The sequence below is a fragment of the Choloepus didactylus genome, chromosome 1 (assembly GCF_015220235.1).
Source record: "Choloepus didactylus isolate mChoDid1 chromosome 1, mChoDid1.pri, whole genome shotgun sequence".
Lineage (NCBI taxonomy): Eukaryota > Metazoa > Chordata > Mammalia > Pilosa > Megalonychidae > Choloepus > Choloepus didactylus.
Genome location: NC_051307.1, coordinates 838,716 through 863,035, shown reverse-complemented (window position 1 = coordinate 863,035; position 24,320 = coordinate 838,716). Strand labels below are relative to the sequence as shown.

The 24,320-nt window shown below is 57.7% G+C and overlaps 1 protein-coding gene across 10 annotated transcripts in view; it reads left to right on the top strand.

Annotated features, from left to right (window-relative positions):
• The window catches only part of PCBP3 (poly(rC) binding protein 3), a 357,863-nt gene that overhangs the window by 314,830 nt on the left and 18,713 nt on the right, over positions 1-24,320 (top strand). For 7 of the 10 annotated variants that reach the window (XM_037830105.1, XM_037830097.1, XM_037830146.1 and 4 more), the window contains 8 exons: positions 13,164-13,318; positions 14,988-15,011; positions 15,862-15,894; positions 16,386-16,502; positions 18,206-18,337; positions 19,179-19,307; positions 21,651-21,794; positions 23,794-23,835. In XM_037830105.1, the coding sequence (XP_037686033.1) occupies positions 13,164-13,318; positions 14,988-15,011; positions 15,862-15,894; positions 16,386-16,502; positions 18,206-18,337; positions 19,179-19,307; positions 21,651-21,794; positions 23,794-23,835 (776 nt within the window). The remainder of the gene's footprint in view (positions 1-13,163; positions 13,319-14,987; positions 15,012-15,861; positions 15,895-16,385; positions 16,503-18,205; positions 18,338-19,178; positions 19,308-21,650; positions 21,795-23,793; positions 23,836-24,320) is intronic. The other 3 variants (XM_037830137.1, XM_037830130.1, XM_037830154.1) reach the window with 2 other exon arrangements.

Sequence of the window (24,320 nt, the reverse complement as noted above, 5' to 3'; positions counted from 1 at the left end):
AAGTGATAACTTCCCAAATGCAATTTAACAAGTAGTTAGAAAATATCAAGGAATATTATAGATTACAATTCCACAGTTTCAGTTATTTCTTTATTATGAAATATAACATATATACAAAAAGATATAGCTTTCAAATTGCAATTTAACAAGCGGCTATAGAAGAAATTTCAAAGGATCCTATGAGTTACATTTCCACTATTTCAATTCTTTCCTTCTAACTATTCTAATACCCTAGTAACTAAGAAAAAGAAAATTATATAAAGATTGAGTATTCATAATCCTTTGTTAAATTCCATCTTGTCTGTTGCTACCCCTTCCTCTAGTTTAATCACTTTCCCAATCTTCAGGGATGTCTAGGAAGTGACCACCCTAACACGTTCATGTTGAAAGGGGGTGTCAACTTTATGAGCAAAGGGGACACATCTAGTTGATGTTCTTGAAGAGACAATTGCCTCTGGGTTTGGGGACCTAGCAGACATAGGAACACTCTGGAGGATTTAAGTTTCTGATGAATAAACTTAGTGAGTGAAACTTTCATAGAGTCTCAGATAGGGATCTGGATATTCTTTAAGTTTTTCAGTTACTGTTGACTTGGGCTTATCATATTGTGGAATCTCTGCCTTTTAATTGGAATATTTAGACCATTTACAATTAATGTAATTATTGAGCTTTTTTTTAAGGATTTAAGTCTGCCATTTTATTTTTGTTTGATTTTGTGTTTTCTCTGTTTTTCATTTCTTTTTTTCCCTCTGCCTTCCTGTGGGTTACTGAACATTTTCTAAGAATTCCATTCTTATTTATATGTAGTTTTTAGTGTGCATCGTCATATGGCTTTTTTATTGGTTGCTACAGGTGTTTCATTATGTATACATAACTCATCACAGTCTACTGGTGTTGTCATTTTCCTGTTCAAATGAAGTAGAGAAAACTTTATGAATATTAACCCATCCCCACTTATGATGTAATTGTTGTAACTATTTCCTCTACATACAGTTAGAATCACATTATACAGTGTTAAATTTTTTTGCTTCAACCATCAAACATAATTTAGAAAAAGAGGAAAAGGAAGTCTATTGTACTTGCCTGTAATTTTGTTTACCATGTCCTTTCTTCCTTCCTGATATTCCATGATTCCTTCTTTTGTCGTTTCCTTTCTGCTTAGAGAACTTCCTTTAGCCATTCTCCTAGGGTTCGTTGAGTGGCAACACATTCTATTTGCTTTCCTTCATCTTAGAATGTCTTATTTTCCCCTTCATTCTTGAAGGATATTTTCACTGGATATAAGATTTTGGATAGATGGTGCCTTCCTTTCAGCATTTGAAAAATCTCTCTCTGACCTCTGTGGTTTCTGGTGAGAAATCCACTTTCATTCAAATGGTTTTTTCCCCTATAGGTAAGGTGTCGTTTTTCTTGCTGCTGTCAAGACTTTTTTCTTTGTAGTTTTTAGAAGTTTGATTATGGTGTGTCTTGATGTGAATTTCTTTGGGTTTATCATATCTGGGATTCACTCAGCTTCTTGAATATGTACGTTTATGTCTTCAGCCGCTATTTCTTTGAGAATTTTTTCAGCCCCTCTCATTCTCCCTTTTCCTGGGAAGCCAGTGACATGCATGCCAGATCCTTTGTACTCGTCTCACAGGTCTCTGAGGTTCTGTTGATGTTTTCTCAGTCTGTTTTCTCTTTGTTGTCCAGATTGGGTAAATACTGTTCTAGCTTCCAGTTCACTTATTTTTGTCTGTGACCCCTCCATTCTGCTGTTAAGACCATCCATTGAGCCTGTTTAAAACTTTATTATATTTTTCAGTTCTAAAATTTTCATTTAGTTCTTTTTGTCTTCTCTTTCTTTAGTGAAAGCTTCTGTTTCTTTCCTGAGACTTTCTATTTTTGCATGTGTTTAAATAATTTTTGTCATTGCCCACTGAGGCATTGTTATGATAGCTGCTTTAGTATCTTTCCCCTGTAATTCAGACATCTCTTGTCATCTTAGTGTTGGCATCTATTGATTATCTTCTTTTGTCAGTTTGAGATCTCCCTGGTTCTTGGTTTGAGTGTGTTTTAATTGAAACCTGTGCATTTGGGATGTTACATTAAGAGTTTCTGGATCCTATTAAACTACTGTTTTAACTCGCGTCCTGTGACACCACTCCAACAACTCATGCAGGGTGATCCCTGGGGGACAGCAGCTCTGTGAATCGCTGCTGGTTGAATGAATGAATGAATGAATGAATGATGCAGCACAGGCCCCTCAGCACCACCTCCTGGTCCTGCACCTGCTGCCCCCTGAGTTCCTGGCATTGGCTTTCTCCCCACATTGCTGCATCGGGGGTCAAGCCCTACAACTCCTTAGCCCAGGGGGGCAGAATCCCAGCACCCGAGCATTGGGGTGACCACAGACCCACTGCCCTCCCCAGGCCCCATACCCCTAAGGGTGGCTCTGGGACACTGCTCTGGCCAAGGACATTTGGGAAGGATCTTTACTGGCCCTGTCCCTCCCCCTTCTGCCTGTCCAAGGATGGAAAACTGGCCAGAGTGCAGGCCTCTGGGGACAGTGAGAAGCCACAGCCTGCAGCCTCCTCCCAGTCCCTTTAGACCAGAGACCAGCAGCCCGAGTTGCCCGGGTCACCATCCTTGGGAGACGAGCCCGAGTTACCCGGGTCACCATGCTTGGGAGACCAGCCCGTTACTGGGTCGCTGTTGTATGGGGAGACCAGCCCGAGTTACTGGGGTAACTGTGCCATCTGGTTGGCTGGGTTCTGTTACTGGCTTCCCACCAGAATCCCTGAAGGATAAAGTGGGAAAGAGTTGACGTGGGAAGTAGGATGAGTTGTTCCCCATGTGGCTTCTCTTAAGAGGAATCTAGAGGACCTTAAAATGCAGTGTCCTGGGCCTCCTGGGTCTGTGATGCAGACTCTGCGGGGGTGCTGAGCACCCAGTTCAGCTCCAGTGCAGTGTCCTCCTAGCTCTGCCACAGCAGGACGGCCGGAGGGGCAAGGCCTGCTCCCCAGGACTCAGATCTCAGGTGGCAGCCGCAGCCTGGCCCTCCGGCGATGACCCTGCTGGGCGCAGCCCCGTGTGGTCACTCGGGAGGGCGTGCACTTCCTAGGGCTTCCTTCAGGGACGCCCACAGCCCTCGAGCTCTGCAGCCTCTAGTGCTGGTGCCGTGGGCTCATTCCCAGGGGTTCCGTAGCAGGCACGGCCTCCCTCGTCTGAGTGCCTGACTCTGCCAGTGCCGGCCCTGTGGGGTCCGCTGTGGCCGAGCTGAGGTGACCACCTCCTCCTCCTCCTCCTGCCCCTGTGTGTCTTCCAGCGTGCCTGGGTAGTCACCGTAATGACCTGTTTGCAAGCTGGTCCCTCGGGGAAGTCCCTGTTTTATTTTTCACAGCACAGTGCCTGAGCCTGGTAGCTGCCAAGTACATATTCATTGACTTGCCAGTCTGCTTCTTGCATCTGTGCATTCTAGTGGAAGAGCTGGGCTGGAGCAGGCAGTGCCAGACTCTGCTTCTAATCCCTGAGGCCCTGCCCTGGTCCCTGAGGCCTCACCCTAGTCCCTAAGCTCCCCACCCCCATGCTGAGGCCCTGCCCTCCCCCAAGGCCTTGCCCTGGATCCTGAGGCCCAGCCCAGCCTTTCACTTCTCCTGCCTCTTGTGCGGAATCAGGAGCTGGCAGTGTGGCTCCCGGAGCTTGGCCTCCCCAATGGGGCCATCAGAGAGCATTCCCCTGTAGCCTGAGCATCTTCTTTGCTGCCCACGGCTGCCCAGTGGCAGAACTTGCCTCACAGTGACGGCATGTGGTGTCGTGCATGACCACACTCTATAAAGGCAGTTTCAGGGCTGCACACACAACCCTCTTTTAAGTTGTGCTTCATTAAATTCATCACAGATTTTAAGTAACATTTAAATGGATACATGTATTTTGCCCACGCAGTCTATACACATGTGATGATTATAAAGTTTTCACATCAAATAGCCCTTATATATTTGCTTCCTGAATCTGCCTTTATGGGCAGGTGTACCATAAAATGAAAAAATAAAATAGACCCTCTCTTCTCAGCTCCTGCTCCACTGTTTTCAACTGTAGCTGGAGACAGAGAGCTGGGGGGACACGGTGCATAGCAGAAAGCCCAGAGTGGGGCTGGGGGGAGCACCGAATGGAGAGCAGACTCTCAAATGCACGCCCCACGTAGAGCTGCAAGGAAAACAGCACAGAGCTCCATACCCTTTGTTTTGTATTTACTGAGACTGGAAAAGACACGTCCATGAGACACGTGGAGCCTGGAGCGCACTTAGGCCCCGTCAGGGCTGCTCCCCCCCCCCCTCCCAGGCCTCGTTTGCTGAGCCAGGCGTGCACGCGGCAGCACCAGCACCGGGGGCCGGCGGGGCTGTCTCGGACGGGCCTTCAGGGGAGCCAAGGACCGGGAAATCCCTGACAGGCCTGGCACTCAGCAGGCCGCGTGGTCTCCCCAGGGCTGTGGGCACCTTCCCACTCACACCCCGCTGTCCAGAGCCCTCTTCTCTCTCCTCCTTCCAAATCCCACTCTTGGGAAAGGGTTTTCAGTGGTGTTTAGAGGCCGGATAAGTTTCAGGCCTGGCTCTGTTTTTCTCTAACTTTGTGATTTTGGACACTCCATGTCTTCAGTCTCCCCACCACGGTGCACGTGGCAGGACTTGAAATGGCTGCAAGGGCTGCTCGGCTCTGGGGCACTTGTACTCCCATCTGTTCTCCTAAGTGTGTCCTCAAAGTGAGCACATTTAGGTACCTGGAGATTTACTGTAGACACAGGATTAAAATCTCCCACAACCCTCCTCCACCCCCCAGAATCCTCTCCAACCTGGCATTAGAGAGCAAACACCTTTGAAAACCAGGGGAGCTTTTACAAGTAAATGTGCCACATGAAAGCTGTGTTTGACTGCGGTCGCAGTTGACTCGTCTGGGGGGGGGTGGCGGCCGGTTGCTAAATCCTAGGCTCTCAGGATTGCTTGGAGGGTACCGGCGGCGGGGGCTCTTTCCCGGAGGCGAGGGCGAGGCGGGGGACTTGGCCAGGTCCCCGGCGGAGGCGTGCAAAGTATGGAGGGCGGCGAAAAAGGAACAGGCGGGAGACGTTTCTTTTTAGGGTGAAGAAACCAAGAGAGTTTATTAGGGGAGAGTACAAGCTTATAACGGGCGGTTTAGAGGGCGGGGTAGCTGTAGAGGTTAAAGGCTTGGATTGGTTCTGAGAGGGCGCGGAGGTTGTCTTTGGTTGTTGGGTGTTGCACAATGATTGGTGCATGCGCACTGGCAGTAGGGGACGTTGCATTGTAACGGAGGGGTTGAGTGGTTAGACGAGGGAGGCGGTCTTACCCGGCAAGCTTCCTCCAACGGTTGGTTTTGGGTGAGGAATTGGGGCCTGCCTCCGGCCTCACCTTCTCAGGCCCGGGGGGCTGTGGAGGGCGCTGTCACCCGTACCCACTACCCTCCCCAGGGGTGGATCCGGTCCCCCGGCCCAGGCCCGCCAGGTTGAAGCACGTAATCAGTATCCCGCATTTGACCTTGGAGTGGAGAGCAGCTCCACCAGTGCTTCTCTGCTAGAATGTCTCAGCATGGAGCAGTGGTGCCTGGGGGTGAGTCTGGGCTGCAGCCCCTGACCCATCCTGCCAGGGTGGCTGGAGCCCTTCCTCGGACGTGTCAACCTTGAATTGAGTCCATTGCAGCTGGTGTGACAGGCAGTGGGAGATGCGAGATGCAGGCTCAGGAATTGTTGCAGGGGCCACATCCCTGGGTCCTTCAGCTGGAGGAGAGTGTGGAGTGCACGCATCAGGAGAAAAGGGGCGAGGGCAGCGGGGGGTCCCCAGCACTGGCTCACACTGTGCCTGCAGCCAGCTGCACCCAATGCCTTCCCGCCGTTCTAGGTTCAACCTGTGCACCAACTGTGCAGCATGGTCTCCGCCCATCCAGGAGTCTCCTCTGTCGCTGGGCACTTGGAAACCAGCAGGCTTTCAAATTCGGGCCGTTTCGTTGTGTATCAAACTGAACTGTGTGGCACCCAAGTCTTGTGCTAGCCCACCCAGATCAGACAGAAGGAAGTGGGGCTGGAGGAGGTGGTCCCCCTCATCACCCTTCTGATACGAGGGAGGGAGCTCCTGGGTCCCTTCATTCTGGGCTTGTCACTGGTGGCCACGCTGGCCCTGGAAGGATGGTCTGAACAAGGGTTCTGAGCTTGGTGTTAGGGTCAAGGAGAAAGAACTCGTCAAGGCCACCATGGCCTGTACTAGGGAGAAAGAAAAGCCTTAATGCTGACTTAAGCTTCCACTTAAGAATCTGGAAAAGAATAAATTAAACCCAAAATAAGCAGAAGAAAAGAAATAATCAATTCAGAATATAAATTAAGGAATTCTAACTCAGAAAGTTAGAGAAAAAAAATCTCAAACCAAAAGCTGTTTCTTTGGGAAGAACACTAAGTTGATAAACTTCTAGTTGGACTGATCAGGAAAAAAAGAGAAGCACAGATTACCAATGTTAGGACTGAAAGAGCTGAGACCACAGATCCTACAGATACTTAAAGAATAATGAGGGAATAATATGAACAACTTCATGCCAATAAATTCAACAACTTAAAAGGCCCAAACTACCAGTGATCACTGAGGAATAAGTAGAAAAACTGAACAGCCCTGAATCTATTAAAGAAATTAATCTGTAATAAAAGAAATTTGCCACAAAGAAAACTCCAGACACAGATGGCTTCACTGGTGAATTCTACCAAACATTACTAATATGGCAGTTCTGTACTAACTCTTCTAAAAAAAAAAATTGAAGAGTAGAAAACATTTAACATTTATTCTATGAGTCAAATATCCCTCATGAATACAGATACAAAATTTTTTAACAGCCCAAGAATATATAAAATAATATGTCATGATCAGTTGGGGTTTATTACAAGAATACAAGGTTGCTTTAACATTCAAAAATCAACCAATGTAATATACCATATTAACAGACTTCAAAAAAATGATCATCTCATAGATGCACAGGAAGTACTTGACTGAAGTCAACATCCATTCTTGATCGAAACTGTTGGCAAACTGGAAATATTCGGGAACATCCTCAGCCTGATCAGCGGCTTCTATGGAATGCCTAGAGCTAGCATCATACTTAACAGTGAGAAACTTAGATCAGAAACAAGGCAAGGGTGCCCTCTCTCCATCACGGCTCCTCCACACTGTACGCTGTTGTAGCCCGTCCACCATGGAAAAACAAATAAATAAAAAAGGCACCCAATGGTAAAGTAAAAATTAGACTGTCTTTATTGGCAGACAACATGATTTTCTACACAGTCAGTCCTAAGAGATCATAAAAACAAAACAATCTAGTGGAGTTTACAAGTGAATTTGGCAAGGTGAGAACATACGGTCAACAAAGAAAACTGAATCGTATTTCTCTATATGCCAGCAGTGTATACTTGAAAACTGGAATTGACAAAACAGTGATTTACATTAGCTCCAGAAAATGAAATACCTAGACATAAATCTAACAGAACGTGTGGCATCTCTACATTGAGAATTATAAAACCCTGATGAAAGACGTTAAAGACCCAAGAGACAAACTGTGTTCTTGGCCCAGAAAGCTGAATACTGTTGACCACTGTTTCTCCCCAAATTGATCTATAACTTTAATACCATCCAAAAAACAAACAAAATTCCACCACCACACAATCCCAGTTAAAAATAAAATTTTTATATAAATTGACAGATTTTAAAATTCATGTGGAGATGCAAAGGACCTAGAATAGTGAAAACAATTTTTGAAAAAGACCACTACCTTCCTCAAGGCTTCCTGTAAAGTTGCAGTGACTGAAACAGGGTGGTATTGGCATGACACAGGCAGAGAGCAACAGATTATGGCAACTCGGTAGAGGCCAGAAATAGATTCGCACATATATGGTAAAGTGATTTTTGTTAAAGGTTCAAAGCCATTAATTCAGTGGGGAAAAGTCATCTTCTGAACAAATGGTGCCTGAAGAATTGGGCATCCATAGGCAAAAAATGAACCTCAAACCACACCTTGTACCATATAAAAAAGTTAACTTGAAATGGATCACAGGCCTAAATGTAAGCTCCAAAGTTAGAAAAACTTTCTAGAAAAAAATACAGGCGAAGATCTCTGTTGACCTTGAGTGGGACGATGATTTCTTAGGTATGACCCCTAAAGCACAATCCATAAAAGAAAATTTTGATAAATTGGACTTTGTCAAAGGAATGAACATATGCTCTTGGAAAGACACTGCTAAAAGAATGAGAAATCACCTACTGGGAGAAAATATTTGCAAATCACAAGTTGAATCCAGAATATTTAAAGAACTCTTAAAATTCAGTATTAAGAAATCAATCCAATTTGTCAAAATTGACAAAAGTTTTTAGTGGACACTGTGTCAGAGAACATATACAATGGTAAACACATGAAAAGATGTTCAGCAGCATTCATCATTAAGACATGCTAGTTGTAGCCACACGAGCCATCACTACAGATCCATCAGAGTGACGGGCTCTTAAGGACCCTGCCGTCGTACACTGCTGGTGGGAACAGAAAAGAACACGGGCACTTTCCAAAGAAGCTGAACCTGCACTACCAGATGACCCAGCCAGTCCACCCCTGAGTCTTCACCTGAGGGAACTGAAAGCGTATTTCCCAACACAAATCGCTTGCAGATCCTCATCGCAGTTTTATTCTCAATAGCCCCAAACTGCAAACAATCCGTGTTCTTGAGCGGGTGGCTGGGAACCTAACTGTGCCTGACTGTGGTTTATCTGGACGATGGATGGATGCTCAGCAATGAAAAGAAACAAACTGTTGATACACCAGCAAACAGCATGGATAATCTTCAAAAAAAATTGTACTGAGAGGAACCAGGCATGATGACTGCAGTTCCCGTTTTGTGAAATTCTAGACAACACAGACAGCCTAGAGAGGGAACACAGGCCAGGGGCTGCCTGGGGCAGGGGCGCAAGGAGACATCTGGGGGTGCCGGGTGTGTTCACCGTGGTGGGTGTGGGGTCCGTGGCCGCACCCATCCAGTTGTAACTGTGCACATGCACCGTGTACCATTCGTCAGTCGTACCTGTAAGAACCAGCCACGTGCACAGGATGGAGTGCTGACCGGCCTGCACTGCTGCTGGCCGCTGGGGCCTCTGGGAGCAGCCTGTGTCTCCCTGGTGGCCCTGCTGTCCCGTCAAGCCCACCTCTGCTCCCCGTCCCTGGCCCGTTCCCCTGGGCCCGAGCACCTGCTGTGTTGGGCTGCCCCGGAGCAGGCCCTGAGACAGCCCGCAGGCATCATGTGTGTTCGGGGTGCCCTCCGAGGGGGCAGCGGGGGCGAAGAAGACCTGGAGCTGCCGCACGGCCCCACAGGGAGATGGATGTGGCCACCCCAGGAAGGCCTGGCCAGGTCCAGGTGCCACCGTGCGGCCGAGGCAGGCCACACCGGCCCCAGGGGGCTGGCAGGGTCTGCAGGCAGCAGTGGCTGAGCCAGCCCGTCCCTCCCCGTGGAGGACCAGGCCAGGGCCTTTGCTCGGACGGTCTCCAAGCCTGGTGCACTGTGCCCCGGCTCTCCCAAGACCGGACCTCCCCACCCTGCCCCGAGTCGCCCCTTCCCGGCCTCCTTTGTTCTCACAGCCCTTTGCGCTCCCTTCACGGCTGCACCGTTTCCCAGTTGTTCAGTGGCTGCAGTGCAAATGCCCAGGCCGCATCTTCCTGCCCTGAGGACTCAGGCTTCACTCTGCGAGATTGAGGGGTGGTAGAAAGGGGTCAGCTCTGTGTCCAGCTGTGGATTTGTGGATGAGTTGTTGGGGTACAGGGGTGGCCGCTGCAGCTCTGGAGCACCTGGAGGGCAGGAAAGCCGAGGGGGTGGGAGTTGGGGGTGGGCCAGGATGCTGAGGGCCGCGGGTGGGATTGGGGAGTCTGTCAGAGCCCCGTGGCTGGGCCCCCCACAGCCGGTGCAGACCACTCCAGGCTGAGGCTCGCCTGTGGCCTGGGTCAGCACCAAGCGGAGCCAAACCACGGCTGGAGGGTGTCGGTGGCCACCCGTGGTTCTCTGCCCTGACTTGGGGCGCACCCTGTTCCTAGGGTGTGTGCCCCCCCCCCCAGCCCCTTCTAAAATTAGAGTAATCGGGTTAAAAGGATCCTAAATCCCCGGCACTGAAGAGAAAGGAGGAGGCTCCTCTGCCAGTTTCTGGGACACCAAGTAGGGGAGGGTTTGGGGCTTTAGGCGTCTGCCCAGGGCACACCCGTCCCATCTGGCTTTTGGGCACCTCAGGACTCGTGGCTACTGCCTGGCTACTGAATAAGCCCACGTGTTCCAGTGCATTCCTCGTGGCAGACCCCTGCACCCTTCCCTCCCTGGTGCCCACAGTGCTGCCCCATGACACCGTGGGGAGGAGCCACCGAGGCAGACTGGGGCAGGGCCAGGGCCACTGCCCTTACCGCCCTGGGGGCACAAGCACCCAGGGTCTAGCAGGGACAGCTGAGGACGGGGCAGGAGCTGCAGCAGTGGTGGGTTTCTGTGGGGACAGCCTCCCCGTGCCCACCGCCTGGAGCAGCCTCCTGCCACTCGAGCTCTGCCATCCTGGGGAGACGGCGCTGGCGTGTGCAGCGGCCTGGGGCCCACGTGACTGATGGCAGCTGACAGCGCCTGGGCCTGGAGCCATGGTGACTGCTGACCCACTTCATGCTCCACAGCAGGGACATTTACGTAACAGGCTGCCCCAGACGCTGGTGCACAGCCGCCGGTGCTTGACAAATCACCCTGGCACCCGGACGGGCTTCCAGCGGGGTCCGTGCCTTGGGGAGTGGGTCTGCTTGGGATGGGGGGGTGGCTGCAGGGTCTCTTCCTCCCGGAGCTCACCCTGCAGTGCCCGGTTGACCATCAGATGCCTGCAGGGATGTGCGACGGCAGTGCGGGGGACACCCCGTGGGGACGGCCGGTCTGTGCGCTGCCCTGCTCAGCAGCTGCTGGCCACTGGGCTGCCTTTGCACTTCTGAGGTGGCCAGTGAAGTGACGATTCCAAGTTTAAGGTCAGTACCACACGTGGCTGGTGGCTACCGTGATGGACAGCAGTGACAGAGAACACGGACGTCACGGCGGAGATAGCAGTAAAACAGCACCTGTGCTGGGTGTTACATCTTCATGCCAGGTCTAGGCATCCAGAGAGGTCAGTTTGCCAGGATAACAATTACGAGTGGTTGGTTGTGAGTTCCCCGGACACAGCGCCCTTTCCCACTCATGAGTCGGGCACAGCTGCGCGGGCCTGTGTGCTCAGCTGCACGTGCCCACGTGCTCGCCTGTGTGTGTCCCTGTGCTCACCTGCGCGTGTACCTGCGCGTGCCCACGTGCTCACCCGCGTGGGTCCATGTGCTCACCTTTGTGCATCCATGTGCTGACCCGTGTGTGTCTGCGTGCTCATCTGCCAGCACGGCCCGCAACACTCTGCAGTGTGTCTCTGCACACAGCACGGAGGTCGTTGGGGTGTGCTCTGTTTTCATGCTTTATGTTTGTTTTTTTTTTAGCATATTTCTCAGCAGAAACAGTTTGATAAAAGAAAACCGCCTCAGCCTTCAAACAAGTTACTCCTGTGTGTGGTTGAGCCTGGTCTTTACGGTTAAACCAAAGGGCCAGTGGCACGGACATGGGGAGGCCCCCCTGGGCCCCTCGCCTGCCCCCACCCTCAGTGTCCTGCACCCACACGTGGTGTTACACTCTCCTTAGCCTCCAAATCAATGAAAACGTTGTATTTCGCAAAATAGATGTTGACGGTGGCAGTGGCTGCCCAAGGGCCTCCGTGGACGTCTGGGTGGCCTGGGCAGCCATGGCTCCCACAGTGCCAGGGTTCTGGGGGCGGAAATCAGGGGGAACTTTTTAACATCTTTTCACTAGGAAAAAATTGTTTTTTTTCACAGCAGGAAATGTGTGTTTTTTTATTGCTCAATAATAATTAACACGTAAAATATTCATGTTTACCATAAAGTCTGGTCACAGCAGCCCCCAAGGTTCCCGTCCCCGATGAGGCAGCAGGAAGCCACAGACGGCACCCACAAAGGAGCAGCCGCGGGCACAGGGCCTCTCGCAGGGTGGGGGCGTGGGGTCTGTCCATGAGCAGGTGCAGCCTGGGCCTGGGGGGTACCCCCTCTCCACTCGGGGAGCCCCCCGAGAGCCCCTCTTGCCCTGAGCCTCTGTCCTGCGTCTTGCCCTCCCGTGGCCAGGCTGCTTGCTGCAGGGCCCCCGTCGCCCCGTCCTCCCGTGGCCCCCAGGCCTGCCCAGGACTGGAATCCAGTGTTGGGCATCCGGCCCCCCTGCAGCCTCGCACCTCTGCCCCTCTGGCTCCGTCTAACGTGCCTGGGCCCGAAGCCTCTCGGGGTGGAGTGGCCCGAGCCCCTCAGGCCCCCACCCTCTCCTGAGCCCCTCCCGGTCCTGCCGGCCCTCTGCCCCCTGCACGCGCCTCCTGCTGACCACAACCCGAGGGCCGGGCCCCACTAGGACTCCTCGGAGCCCACCCGGCACAGGAGGGAGCCCCTCTGGTGCCCCATCCTCCTCAGCCAGCCAGGGCGCCTTGGCTTGCTCAGGCTCCCCGTGGTCCCCGAGACCTCACCCCGCCTAGGGAAGGGTGTCGGGTAGGTTTACTGCCAGAAAACCCTTGGCACCCAGCAGACTAAACGTGGAGCAGCGTTGGGGAAAGGTAGAGCGTTTGTGGAGAACTTGAACAGGGACGGTTCAGCTGTTTCGCTGCTCAAGTTGACAGAGACTAAACAGACATTGGGAAATCAAGGTCCTCATGGAAGGGGACCCTGGTGCCCTGGGGGGTCGGGCACGGTGGGGGCTGCTCAGCCATGTGACTGGATGTGGACAGGGCTGACAACAGACTTGCCCCCCACCCCCACCAGGGAGGCCCCAGCCCCTGCAGGGGGGCCTCGTGCGCCTTTTCAGGCAGTGGGAACCGAGCGGGGACTCCAGACTGGCAGTGCCCTGAGGCCCATCCTCCTCACCCTGGGTGCCTGGGTGCCACAGCCAATCTGAAGGTGGGTCCCCAGGGACCCCCCGGCCTCCTGGGGCCTCAGCCCCGTCCCCGCTCCTGCAGCCAGGATGGCCGCAGCAGGCACTGGCCATTGGTGGTTCTTGGCCGCAGCAGCTGTACCTTCTTTTCCAGGCGATTCTATCTGGGCCCCAGCTGTCCTTCCTCACGGCATCCTCCACACCATAGGCCACCACCCCCAGCCGTGTCTCGGGAGAAAGATGGAGTCCAAGGTCTCAGAAGGTGGCCTGAACGTGACCCTGACGATCCGCCTGCTGATGCACGGAAAGGTACAGACACGGGGCCGGAGGACGGTGTCAGAGGGGACCCTGCTGGGCGGGCCATCGCGTCCTTGTTACTTATTTCTTAAATGTAAACACTCTCAGACTTGCAGAGCAGGCACGAGCCCCCCCAAACCACATTTTCCCCTGGACCGTTCGTTCAAGACTAAGTTGTCAACCTGGTGCCCTCCCCAGCACCTCAGTGGGTGTCACAGACGAGGACATTCCCCGTCACCCATAGCCCCGGGACAGCCACCAGGCCGGGGGTCCGCACCCTTGGCCCCAGGAATGCCCTCTGTAGCAGGGAGCCCACGTGGAAGCAGGCGTGGCCGGGATGTGGCCAGGTGTCCCTTGTGACCTTCGCTCTGGGACCGTCCCTAGGCTCTCGCTTCCGCTCCTGAAGGGCACCGTCCAGCTGCTTGTAGACTGTCCCTCCCTTCGAGCTGGGCAGGAATCTCGCGGAAGCCATCCTTGCAGGGGCAAGTTTCCATTTGTCCCACGGACCACTTGGCCCGAGTGGTGCTGCCAGGCCCCTCCAGGCGGCCGTTCCTCTCCCACTGAACCAGAGCCGCTTGTGGGGACACCGAAGCCGTGCAAATGTTCCAACTTGTCAGCAGACTTGAAGCGTGTTCGTTTATTCGTATCTGCACAGGCCCCTGGTCTCCTCTTTACTCCATGGGTCGCTCCGCGTCACTGCCCTTTGTCCTGATGGCAGACACTGTCCCTTATCAGCTCGCAGGAGCCCCTGCGAGCTGCCTCCTGTGTCCCTCTGACAAGTCCCCTCGTGCTCTGGGCACCACCTCGCTTTCTGCACAACCTGCTTGCGGCTCATTTCTGCTTTCCCTGCCACAGTCCTGGAACCAGCTGTCTCCAGGCAGCCCTGCTTCCTTGCAGTGGAGGAGGGTGTCTTAGAAGCAGAGGCCTGGGTGCTGGGGGGCGGCTTGTTGCTCCGGAGGCATTGCAGCCCCGAGGCTGAGCTGGGGAATCTAGGTATACACGTGAATGTCCATGTGGAAACGCGTGTGCATGAGCACGCACATGCAGACTGACAGGTTTGCATCTAAAGCAACAAAACCCAGAGGCCCGGGGATGCTGGCGGCGCAGCCCCGAGAGCTGGGAGCGCAGGAGCCCTGGGGTGGGGGGAGGTGGGTGCACGGGTCCCTGCCCGTTTGCTCCCACGGTCCCCGGCGCACGCCCTGCCACCGAGGACTGCGTTGGAGTAGAGCCCGTTGGGAAAGGCTCCCTGTGGTCAGAGACCCGCAGCTCCGCCCCCCGCGGGGACACGCAGGTGGAGGTGGAGGCCGCGCGGTGCCCTTGCTGCGGAGGGCGGGCTGCAGGGGGGCGTCGTCCGAGTCCTCCGCAGACAGCCAGGGCAGTGCTAAGTTTTTAAATCACGAGACCTCAGGGCAATTTTACTTTTCATCCACTTCTTGCAGGGTTTCCTTGAGGCCCTCGGGACGTAAATACTGTGCCCCCTGAATGATCTGTCTGGGAGCAGCCACCCTTCCCCTGCTCGTGGGAGAGTCAGCGCTGCCCCTGGCCGTGGGGACCGGCGCGCTGAAGGCAGGGCGGGGCTCCCTGTTAAACCCAGGGCGCCGAGTTCCGCTGGGGGAGGGAGCCGTCCCGGGCTGGTCTCCCTCCTGCCCCGTGACGCCCTCCTCTCTGATTTTTCCTGCAGGAAGTCGGAAGCATCATCGGGAAGGTAATTACCGCACGAGCTCTGTGCTGTATCGGGGGCGCTGTCGGGGAACGGGGGGGAGCAGGCCCCTGGGCGGGCGGGGGGCGCGCAGCGGCGTCTGGCACTGAGCTGGGAGCCGCGGAGGAGGGTCCACTTCGCCCTGGAACCCAGCGCCTGCAAGGCGCCTCCTCGAAACTCCGCGCCCTCCGAACAATCCTCCCATCCCCCCTCCAAGCACCGCCCCCTCCTCGCCCCCCCCCCCCGAGCTCCGCCCCTCCGAGCAACCCCCGCCATCACCGCCCCGTCCAATCACCACCCTCTCCAAGCAGCGCCCCCTCCAAACCTCGCCACTCAGGCCCCTAAGCTGCACCCCAAGCTGCCCCCGAGTGTTGAAAGAGACGGCGGTGGGCGCCCTGGCGCAGTCTCCAGTGCCGGGGTCTTCCTGAGTGTGGTGTCCCTAAGAGTGGGCTTGCATTCCCGGGAGCCTGACCTGCCCTGAAGTCCCCGAGGTCTCCCCACCTCTGGCCATGGGATCCCAGCGAACCCTCTTCGGCTGCTGCGGGGCCCTGACCTCACGGCCTCGCAGGGCGGCGGGGGGGGGGGGGGGGGGGGGGGGGGGGGGCCTCGGTGAATGCCAGCACCTGCTGGGCCTCTGCAGGCAGTACGGGGCCTCTCCCTCCCGACAGGCTGGCCCGCTTTCCCGGGGTGCTGGGGTGCAGCAGACAGCCCCTCTCCAGCCCCGGCAGTGCCCCCCGTGAGGCTGGCGGGCAGCAGCGGCTCCTAGCACGTCGCACTGGTGCACCAACCTCTGTACGCCTTCAGATGGGAGCCCCGAGTGACCCCGTTTTCCTCAGTGTCTCAATCTTTATTTCAGAAAGGAGAGACCGTGAAAAAGATGCGAGAGGAGGTGAGTGTGCCTTGTCCTCCAGGATGCCCTGTGTCTGGTGGGCCTTTGGCAGCTCCCGGCTGGAGCTTTGTGGGCGGCCGTGCAAACCCGCCAGCATCCCCCAGCCACACTGGGTCATCGTGCAGCTTGGGGCCCCACACGGGAAAGGGGAGCGCGTCTCCCTCCATGCCCTGACTTCACCTGCGAGTCCTTCCAGCTGGCAGAGGCTGCCCCCGGGCACTCAGGCTCTCCTCTGCAGGCCGCACGGAGCTGGCACGCGGCATGCCCTGGCACAGCTTGGATGCCGTTCGCTAATTAATCCCTTGTAGTCAAGGGATTACTGAAAGAATTCCGTGATTTAATGTTGACGGCTCATCCGTCAGGCGCCCCAGGGATGTTTGCTTCAGTCGTCAGTCAGTTATGCCTACAGAGACAGGCCCTCCTGAGCCCCGCGCCCTCCCCAGGGCGGGTTTTAACTTGGCTGCAGGGATTTGCTCAGTTCTCTCCTCCAGAGCGGGGCGCGGATCAACATCTCGGAGGGGAACTGCCCGGAGAGGATCGTCACCATCACCGGCCCGACCGATGCCATCTTCAAGGCCTTCGCCATGATCGCCTACAAGTTTGAGGAGGTGAGACAGGCCGCCTCGTGGGCAGGCTGGAGACCACACGGGGGCCAGGAGAGGGTCTGCTCCAAGCATTTTCCCACCTCCTGCTTCTCCGTGCCACCAATGGGGCGGGCAGTGCAGGAGAACCCTGGGCTCCCCCAGCAGCACCCCAGGATGTCCTGCTTGGCCAGGAGGCCGCCTTTGGCTCCTTGCCTCCTCTCTTCCCAGGACTCTCCCCTGCTCCGGCCCCCTTGGAATAGAGCAGCATCTCTCCCTCTTCCCCACAGTTTAGGGGGCCACAAGGCCAAAGTCAGGGATTGACAGGGTGGGCTCCTTCTGGAGCTCCCAGGGAGAATCTGCTCCACGTCTGTCCTCCAGCTGGTGACCCTCGGCAACCCTTGGCGACTCCAGCCCCTCTCTCTGTCATCCCTCGGCGTTCTCGCTGTGCCCTTTCTTCTTCCCCCGGGAGCCCCAGTTGTTGGACTCAGGCTCGCTCTGATCTGGCATGACTCCACTAGCCTAATTATATCTGCAGAGACCCCCTTCCAAACAAGGGCCCAGGTAGACATGAGTTTTGGAGGTCAGTTTTCAGCCTGTCTCTAAACCCCTTCAGTGGTTCACTAGTTCTTTGGGGCAAAGGTCAGGCTCCTGAGTCATGGTGTCCTCTCAGCTGGCCAGCTGGGAGGCCCACTCCAGTCATGCTGGCCTGTGCCGATGTGTGCGCCAACACGTGCTGCTATGCGTGCCACTGTGTGTGCTGTGTGCCATCATGCAGGCTGACTTGTGCTGCCATGCACCACTGTGCATGCCACTGTGCACCACCATGTGCCATGTGCCACCATGCATGCCAACATTCGTGCCATGTGTGCTGCATGCCACTGTGCATGCCAACATGTTTGCCACTGTGCATGTTGAAGTGTGCCACCATGTGCCAATATGCATGCTGACATGCCAACATGTGTGCCAACATGCGTGCCACTCTGCCTGTTGATGTGTGCCACCGTGCGTGCTGTGTGCCAATGCTTGCCACTGTGTGTGCCACCGTGCATGCCATGCACCACCATGCTTGCCGACGTGTGCCACCGTGCATGTCGACATGTGCCTCTTTGCATGTCAACATGTGCCACTGTGCTTGCTGTTAAGTGTCACCATACGTGCCACTGTGTGCCAGTGCATGCCACCATATGTACCACTGTGCCTGCCATGTGCCACCGTGCATGCTGACGTGTGCACCGAGCTTGCCAACATGTGCCACCGTGTGCCCGTGCATGCTACCGTGTGTGCCACCATGCATGGTGTCACCATGTGTGCCGTGTGCCACCATGTGTGCCAGCGTGCATGCCAGTGTGCATGCTGATGGGCCATGCTCGGTGTGTGCAGCTCCCCTGGGGCGACATCTGCTCCCTTGTGTCCGTCCAGCCATCGTCTCCTTGCCCTTCAGCCTTGTCCTCTGTGCCCCTCCCTGTGCACACACGGCTGTCGGCCAGGGGTGTCTGTGCGCTGGTCTTTAGGGATGACTGTGAGCCTCTCAGGGTGGGACCTCGTGCCGGGATCTGTCACGGAAGGGGCCATGAGTGCTCCTGAACCCAGGTGCTGAGTTGAGAGTCACCGCAGCGAAGGCTTCCTGGCAGCTAGGGACTTGCTCACGCAGGGCGGCATCAGGGCCCTGGATGCAGGTGAGGCGTGCCCTGCTGGCCGACGCAAGTGTCCCCCGTCCCCTCCCCCAGGACATCGTCAGCTCCATGAGCAACAGCCCAGCCACCAGCAAGCCCCCGGTGACACTGAGGTTGGTGGTCCCGGCCAGCCAGTGTGGCTCGCTCATCGGCAAGGGCGGCTCCAAGATCAAGGAGATCCGGGAGGTGAGGGGCCTTTGCCAGCCCAGAGCGCCTGCTGCGTCCCTGAAGGTGGCCATGCCGCCGGTTCAGGCTCTGGGGAAGGGCGGAGCGGTGGCAGGAAAGCTCACAGACCCGCACCCAGGCAGCGGGCACTGCCAGAGGGGGCATGTGCCAGGCCCTCATCTGACCGGGACGGGGGCTGTGCCGGGTGGGGGTGCACTGAGGGTGGGTGGCCAGGGGCCCAGGGGACAGGACGGGCTGCGAGGCCCCACTGGGGGACACAGGTGCCTGGGCACTGCCCTCGGGCTCTCTGCTCCCATGGTGGGCAAGGGTCCCTCCCGGGCTGCCCAGCGTTGATTTCTGGGGAATCCGAGTGGCTCACCATGGCCAGCTGGGATCGCTGTGCACACAGTGTGGATTTTCTATTCACACACTCTTCTGATTTTGAGAAAGGCCTCAGCCTGGCCCTCACCTGGGAGGACGGCAGCCCCCTGATTTTTGTCACTGCGGGGAAAGGCGGCCGCAGTTAGGCCCCCCCCGGTCCTTCTCTGCGACCTGGGATTCGAGAAGGCGCAAGCTCTCCTTTCTTTTGGAAGAATCTAGAGAAGACAGAGTTCCACGTATCTGGAAAATAATAGTGTCTCCCTGCAAACGCCCCATCCTGAGGCCCAGTGCTTGCTTGCACCGTGCCGGGCAGCGGCGGTGCTGAGGCAGGGCCCACGGACAGCGTGCATGGGGAGGTGGCCGCCCAGGACATGGGGCACACGGAGCCTCCTTCACTGAGGCACTGTCGGCTTGCTAAGGCCGTGTCTCCGAGTGCCGCCTGCCTGCGCGCGGCCGCACCCCAGCGTCCCTGCTTCTCCAGTCCACAGGTGCGCAGGTTCAGGTGGCGGGGGACATGCTGCCCAACTCCACCGAGCGGGCGGTGACCATCTCCGGGACTCCCGACGCCATCATCCAGTGCGTCAAGCAGATCTGTGTGGTGATGCTGGAGGTACCGAGCGTCGCCGTGCCAGCCTGCCGTCATCGTGGGGTTGAGAGTCACCGCGGGGTTTGGGGTCACCACGCCAGCCCTGTCCATCACTGTGGGGTTAGGGGTCACCGCACCAGCCCTGCCCATCACCGTGGGGTTAGGGGTCACCGCGCCAGCCCTGCCCATCACCGTGGGGTTAGGGGTCACCGCGCCAGCCCTGTCCATCACCGTGGGGTTAGGGGTCACCGCGCCAGCCCTGCCCATCACCGTGGGGTTAGGGGTCACCGCGCCAGCCCTGTCCATCACCGTGGGGTTAGGGGTCACTGCGCCAGCCCTGCCCATCACCGTGGGGTTGGGGGTCACCGCGCCAGCCCTGTCCATCACCGTGGGGTTGGGGGTCACCGCACCAGCCCTGCCCATCACTGTGGGGTTGGGGGTCACCGCACCAGCCCTGTCCATCACTGTGGGGTTAGGGGTCACCGCACCAGCCCTGCCCATCACTGGGGTTAGGGGTCACTGCACCAGCCCTGTCCATCACCGTGGGGTTGGGGGTCACCGCACCAGCCCTGTCCATCACTGTGGGGTTAGGGGTCACCGCACCAGCCCTGTCCATCACCGTGGGGTTAGGGGTCGCTGCACCAGCCCTGTCTGTCACTGTGGGGTGAGTGGTTGCTGTGCCCCCCCTTCCTGTCACCATGGGGTGAGGGGTCACTGTGCAGCCCTGCCCATCGCTGCAGGGTCGCGGCCTGCTCGGGTGCCGTTTCTTAGTGCCGTCTGTTGCGGCTTTGGCTCCTCAGCGCCCTGCAAATCCACATGCCCATGGCTCTGAGAAGGGTGTTGGGAGAGTGGCCAAGCCCCTGGGACGCAGACGAGGGGCAGCTGGCCGTGGTGGGTGGGCTGGGCTGGCAGCAGCGAGCCTCCCCGGGAGTCTGGGGGGAACCTGGTGAAGGGAGGGCACCTGCTCCCCTCTTCTGGGTGAAAAGCTGTATTTCCATGTGAGGGGATGTCAGGAAAGGGCCGACAGCCTTAGACACGGTGGGTCCCCGAGGGGCGGGGTTCTCGGCATCTCGGGCGGGGGGTTAGAGAAAAGGGTGGCACGGGCTGTCGGGGCTGGCGGACATTCAGGGTGCTCCTCTCGGGCTGGGCGCTGCGCTCTGGCCTGGTCCTCGGGGACTGCGCTCTGCCCACTGGCCGGGACGGCCCGGGAGCCACCTCCAGAGCGGCCTCCTGTCTTCAGGCTCTTCGCTGTGGAAACCCTGTTTTGTCTGATTGCTTTTGGTGAAGGGAAGGCTTCTCTGTGAGGGCGGCTGGGGGCACGCACGTCCCTGCACTCAGAGGGCGGTTCTGCCGGGTGAGGCCCCAGCCCACAGGCCCCGGGACAGGAGGTGGCTGTTGCCGCCTCCCAGAGCCGCCCCTCCAGGGAAGCCATGAGGGTGGGAACTGGAGTCCGAGAGGAGACGGGGCAGAGACAGGAGGCGCCTGGAGGAGGAGGGCGGTGAGGAGGCGGCGGAGGGCACCAGGTGGAGGCTGCCAAGATGAGGCGTGCCCCAAAGACGGTGTCACCCCAACACCAGCCTGGGCAGCCTCGTGCCAAGGCACACCCGGGGCCTGAGGCTGTCGCCCCAGCCCTCTGTCCGGCAGCCCCAGCACCCTGCTTCTGCCCCCACGCCCAGTGCGGCCCCAGTGGGAGCGGTGGGGTTGGTGACTTACGGCCACGAGGAGGAGATGGCAATTTCCGAGACTTTCTGGATTCTGTCAGAATCGGTCACTTCCAGAGTAACCCCAAGGCCGTCCTCGTCGTGACCGTGAAGCGTTGCACTCACACCCGTGAGCTTTTTTTGAAGACAATTCCTGGTTTTCAGAACTGAAGCTTGAGGTTTCACGGCCCCTGCACGTCTCTGCACATCCAGGCAGGGCCGATGGGGCATGGAGTGCCCGTGCGAGTGTGCAGGCCCAGCGGATGGAGGACACCCGAGCCGGCCCAGGGGTGCAGCCACAGCAGGGCCTGGCGCCAACCGTGCCCTGCACGTCCCCACATTCTCACCACAGTCTGTTGAGCCATGTGGGGGTCCCTGGGCTGTGACACGGAGCACGGTGACCCAGAGGGTGGTCGTGGGGGTGACACGGAGGGTGGTCATGGGGGGGGCAGGGAGGGTGGCCGTGGGGCAGCAGGGCGTCTCACAGAGCGTGTGCTGGGCGTGCTGGGCCGCGGGCTGCCCGGCGTGTCCTGTGCCCTCCGCCTTGGGTCCCTGGGAGGCCCCTCGGGCAGGGCTGGCGGTCGCCGGGGCGGGGCGGGTGGCGGGAAGGCCGTCTCCCGCTGCCCGTGTTCTGATGTGCTCTCTCCCTCTCCTGTCCCTCTCCTAGTCCCCACCGAAAGGTGCCACCATCCCCTACCGCCCAAAGCCCGCCTCCGCCCCTGTCATTTTTGCAGGTGGTCAGGTAAGAGCAGACCCGCTCGCAGCCTCCACTGCCAACCTCGGCCTTTTGCTGCCGCACCCGCCGCTGCCTGTTAGTGCTCTCAGGTTTTCTCGCTCCCCTGCATGCCCCTCGCCGTGCGCCAGACACAGAGCTCCTCGTCGCCCCGGGGGGTGGGGGCGACACCCGGGGTGCCACCACACGGGGCCTGGGAACCCCTGAGAATGGCTGGGTGCCGAGCCTGGGGTCGCCTCCCCGCGCCGGGGCCTGCTGGGCAGCAGCGTCTCCTTGGTTCTCCAGAACCTGGCGCTGGACTAGTGACGTGCAGGGATGGGAGGCATTTTGACTCATCTCGAAGCAAGTGGGTGGCTCCCGCTGCCCATGCAGCCCCAGCTCAGAGCAGGCAGGGGACGGGGCCGAGCGGGGCAGCTCCAGGCTGGCACCCCTACTTGTTCGGGGCTTGGCCTCGCTGGCTCCTTTCCTTCCGGGATGTGCCTGGGAGGGCCAGGAGGTGCTGAGGAGCGTCCTTGGCCCTCAGTTGCCCAGAGGGGCCCGGGGTAAAGTGGGGGGGGGGGGCACCTTCTCCTGAGAGCCCCCAGCCCACCCTCGGGGCCTGCCCTGGAGGCGCCCGCCCCGGGACCCCATGCACAGCAAGGACGTTGGACACTGACCACGGGTGGCCTCGAGGAGCTCTGGGTCCGGTCGGTCCGCGACTCATGTCTTTATTCGAGGGAGAGTGAGACAGAGGCCCCCGAGGGGTGACCCAGATCCGGGAGCAGAGTGGGGTCAAAAAGGAAAAAAGAGGCGAATTGCCTTGCTGTTTTTCTTTAACCCGTAAAGGAACCTTTCCAGGTCTTCTGGGCTCGTGTACACATTGGCTGAAGAGACAGGACGTTTTCCTGTTCCATTAGCTGCACTTGGGGTGCTTTACCCTCAGGCGGGAAGTGCCAGGAACCCCACTTCCCGCGTGTTGCTGCGAGAACTGAGCTTGGCCCCCGTGCTGCGGCCAGGGCCCCCTTAGAGAACCGTGGGGGCTCCGAAGGCGCCTTTCCTGGCCCCCCACTCGCAGGGGGCAGAGAGGCCCCCGTCCTGCTGGGGCCTTGCTGTGTCTGGTGACCACGAGGGCCAGCCCCTGCACCCCAGCACCCACACCCCCCTGGGGGCCGACCGGCCTTGCTCCAGACCGGGACTGTTCATGGAGGATGACAAGGCAGATTGAAAACCTGCATTTTTCCAGAATCTGGAAAATGCCACCCCTTTCCTGAGGCATCCTTCCTGGGGCGCAGAGGCTCCCACATGTGCCCAGGCATGGCGGGGGGGTCTCCCCGTGAGTGAGCTGGACCCCAGGACTCCGACAGCAGGTCTCGGGTCTTTACCTCCCCTATTTGTGGCCACGAGTTTCTCCGTCTCCTGGAAGCACCTTGGGGGTGACGGGGCCAGGCTGGTGGTGCCTCCGCCGAGCCCTGTGGTGCAGGGGGGGCTGCGGGTACCCCCTGAGGTCCGTCCGCGTCCCTGAGATTGAAGTCCAGGAGGTGACGAGCCGGAGCAAGGCCTGACCCTGCTGCCCCCCATCCGCAGGGCCGGTGGCTAGAGGTTTGAGAGGAAGGACCGAGTGGGTCATTATAGGAGTGACGTGGATCGTTTCTTACTTAATCCAGCTTTTGCAAATTTGTTTTTGGCCACCTTTTGTAGCTTTGCTTTTTTGTTCGGTTTTCTTGGGGTAAATATTTCCTGTGATGAATGGCTACGTTCCCCGAAGGTTTCTGGGGGAGGGAGGTGCAGATACTTCTTAGATTTGTTTCTTTTAAGAAAAGTGGAGGAGAAGAGCCAGAGAAAGTTCCGAGCGGAATTATCCCCCCGCCCAGGTGACCTGGCCAAGCTCAGTTCTCTGCAGCCCCAGACGGAGCGGGGTGTGGGCTCCCTCGGGGTTCCCGGCAGCTCCGCGGGAAGAGTGGCCATCCCCTCAGCCAGTCAGGGCCGTGCAGGTGGCAGCGCGGGCAGAGCTGGCCGAGGGCCTCGGGGCCACCGTGCGTGGGGCTGTGTGGGGGCACCGGGGCCCGCGCCCGGGGCTGACGGCTTCTCTCTTCCGCAGGCCTACACCATCCAGGGCCAGTACGCCATCCCCCACCCGGACGTGAGTTCTGCTTCGTTTCCTTTCACGCGCCCTGTCTTGTTGTCGTCTGCCGGCGTGCATGCTGCTGCTCGTTACGTGTGTCCCGATGACGGGAGAGCGTCAGTGCCGTGCCCTAGGTGTGCCTGCCTGTGCCGTGTCCCTCTGCCCCCGAGGGCCCTCCTGACCTCGTGCTGAGGACTTGGCCTGATGTGAGACCGGGCGACCGCTCGGCCCGGGTGTCTGCGTGCATCCAGGGCCCCGACGGGCAGGTGCAGGGCTGCTTACCGGGCGCCTGGCCACGGGCCACTGCCTAAGACAGTGGAGGGTCTTCCCTGTGGGCAGGTGGCTGCGTGCACACCTGAGGGGCAGATGTTCTGCTCTCAAACCCGTCCCCCAGAATGTGCCCAGAGGGGACTCTGAGCGCCGAGGCAGCGCGTTCCTCTGCCCTTTCAGAGCCACAGTTAAAAGCAGGACACCCGTGCAGACTTTGCTTTCCTCCTGGAGGC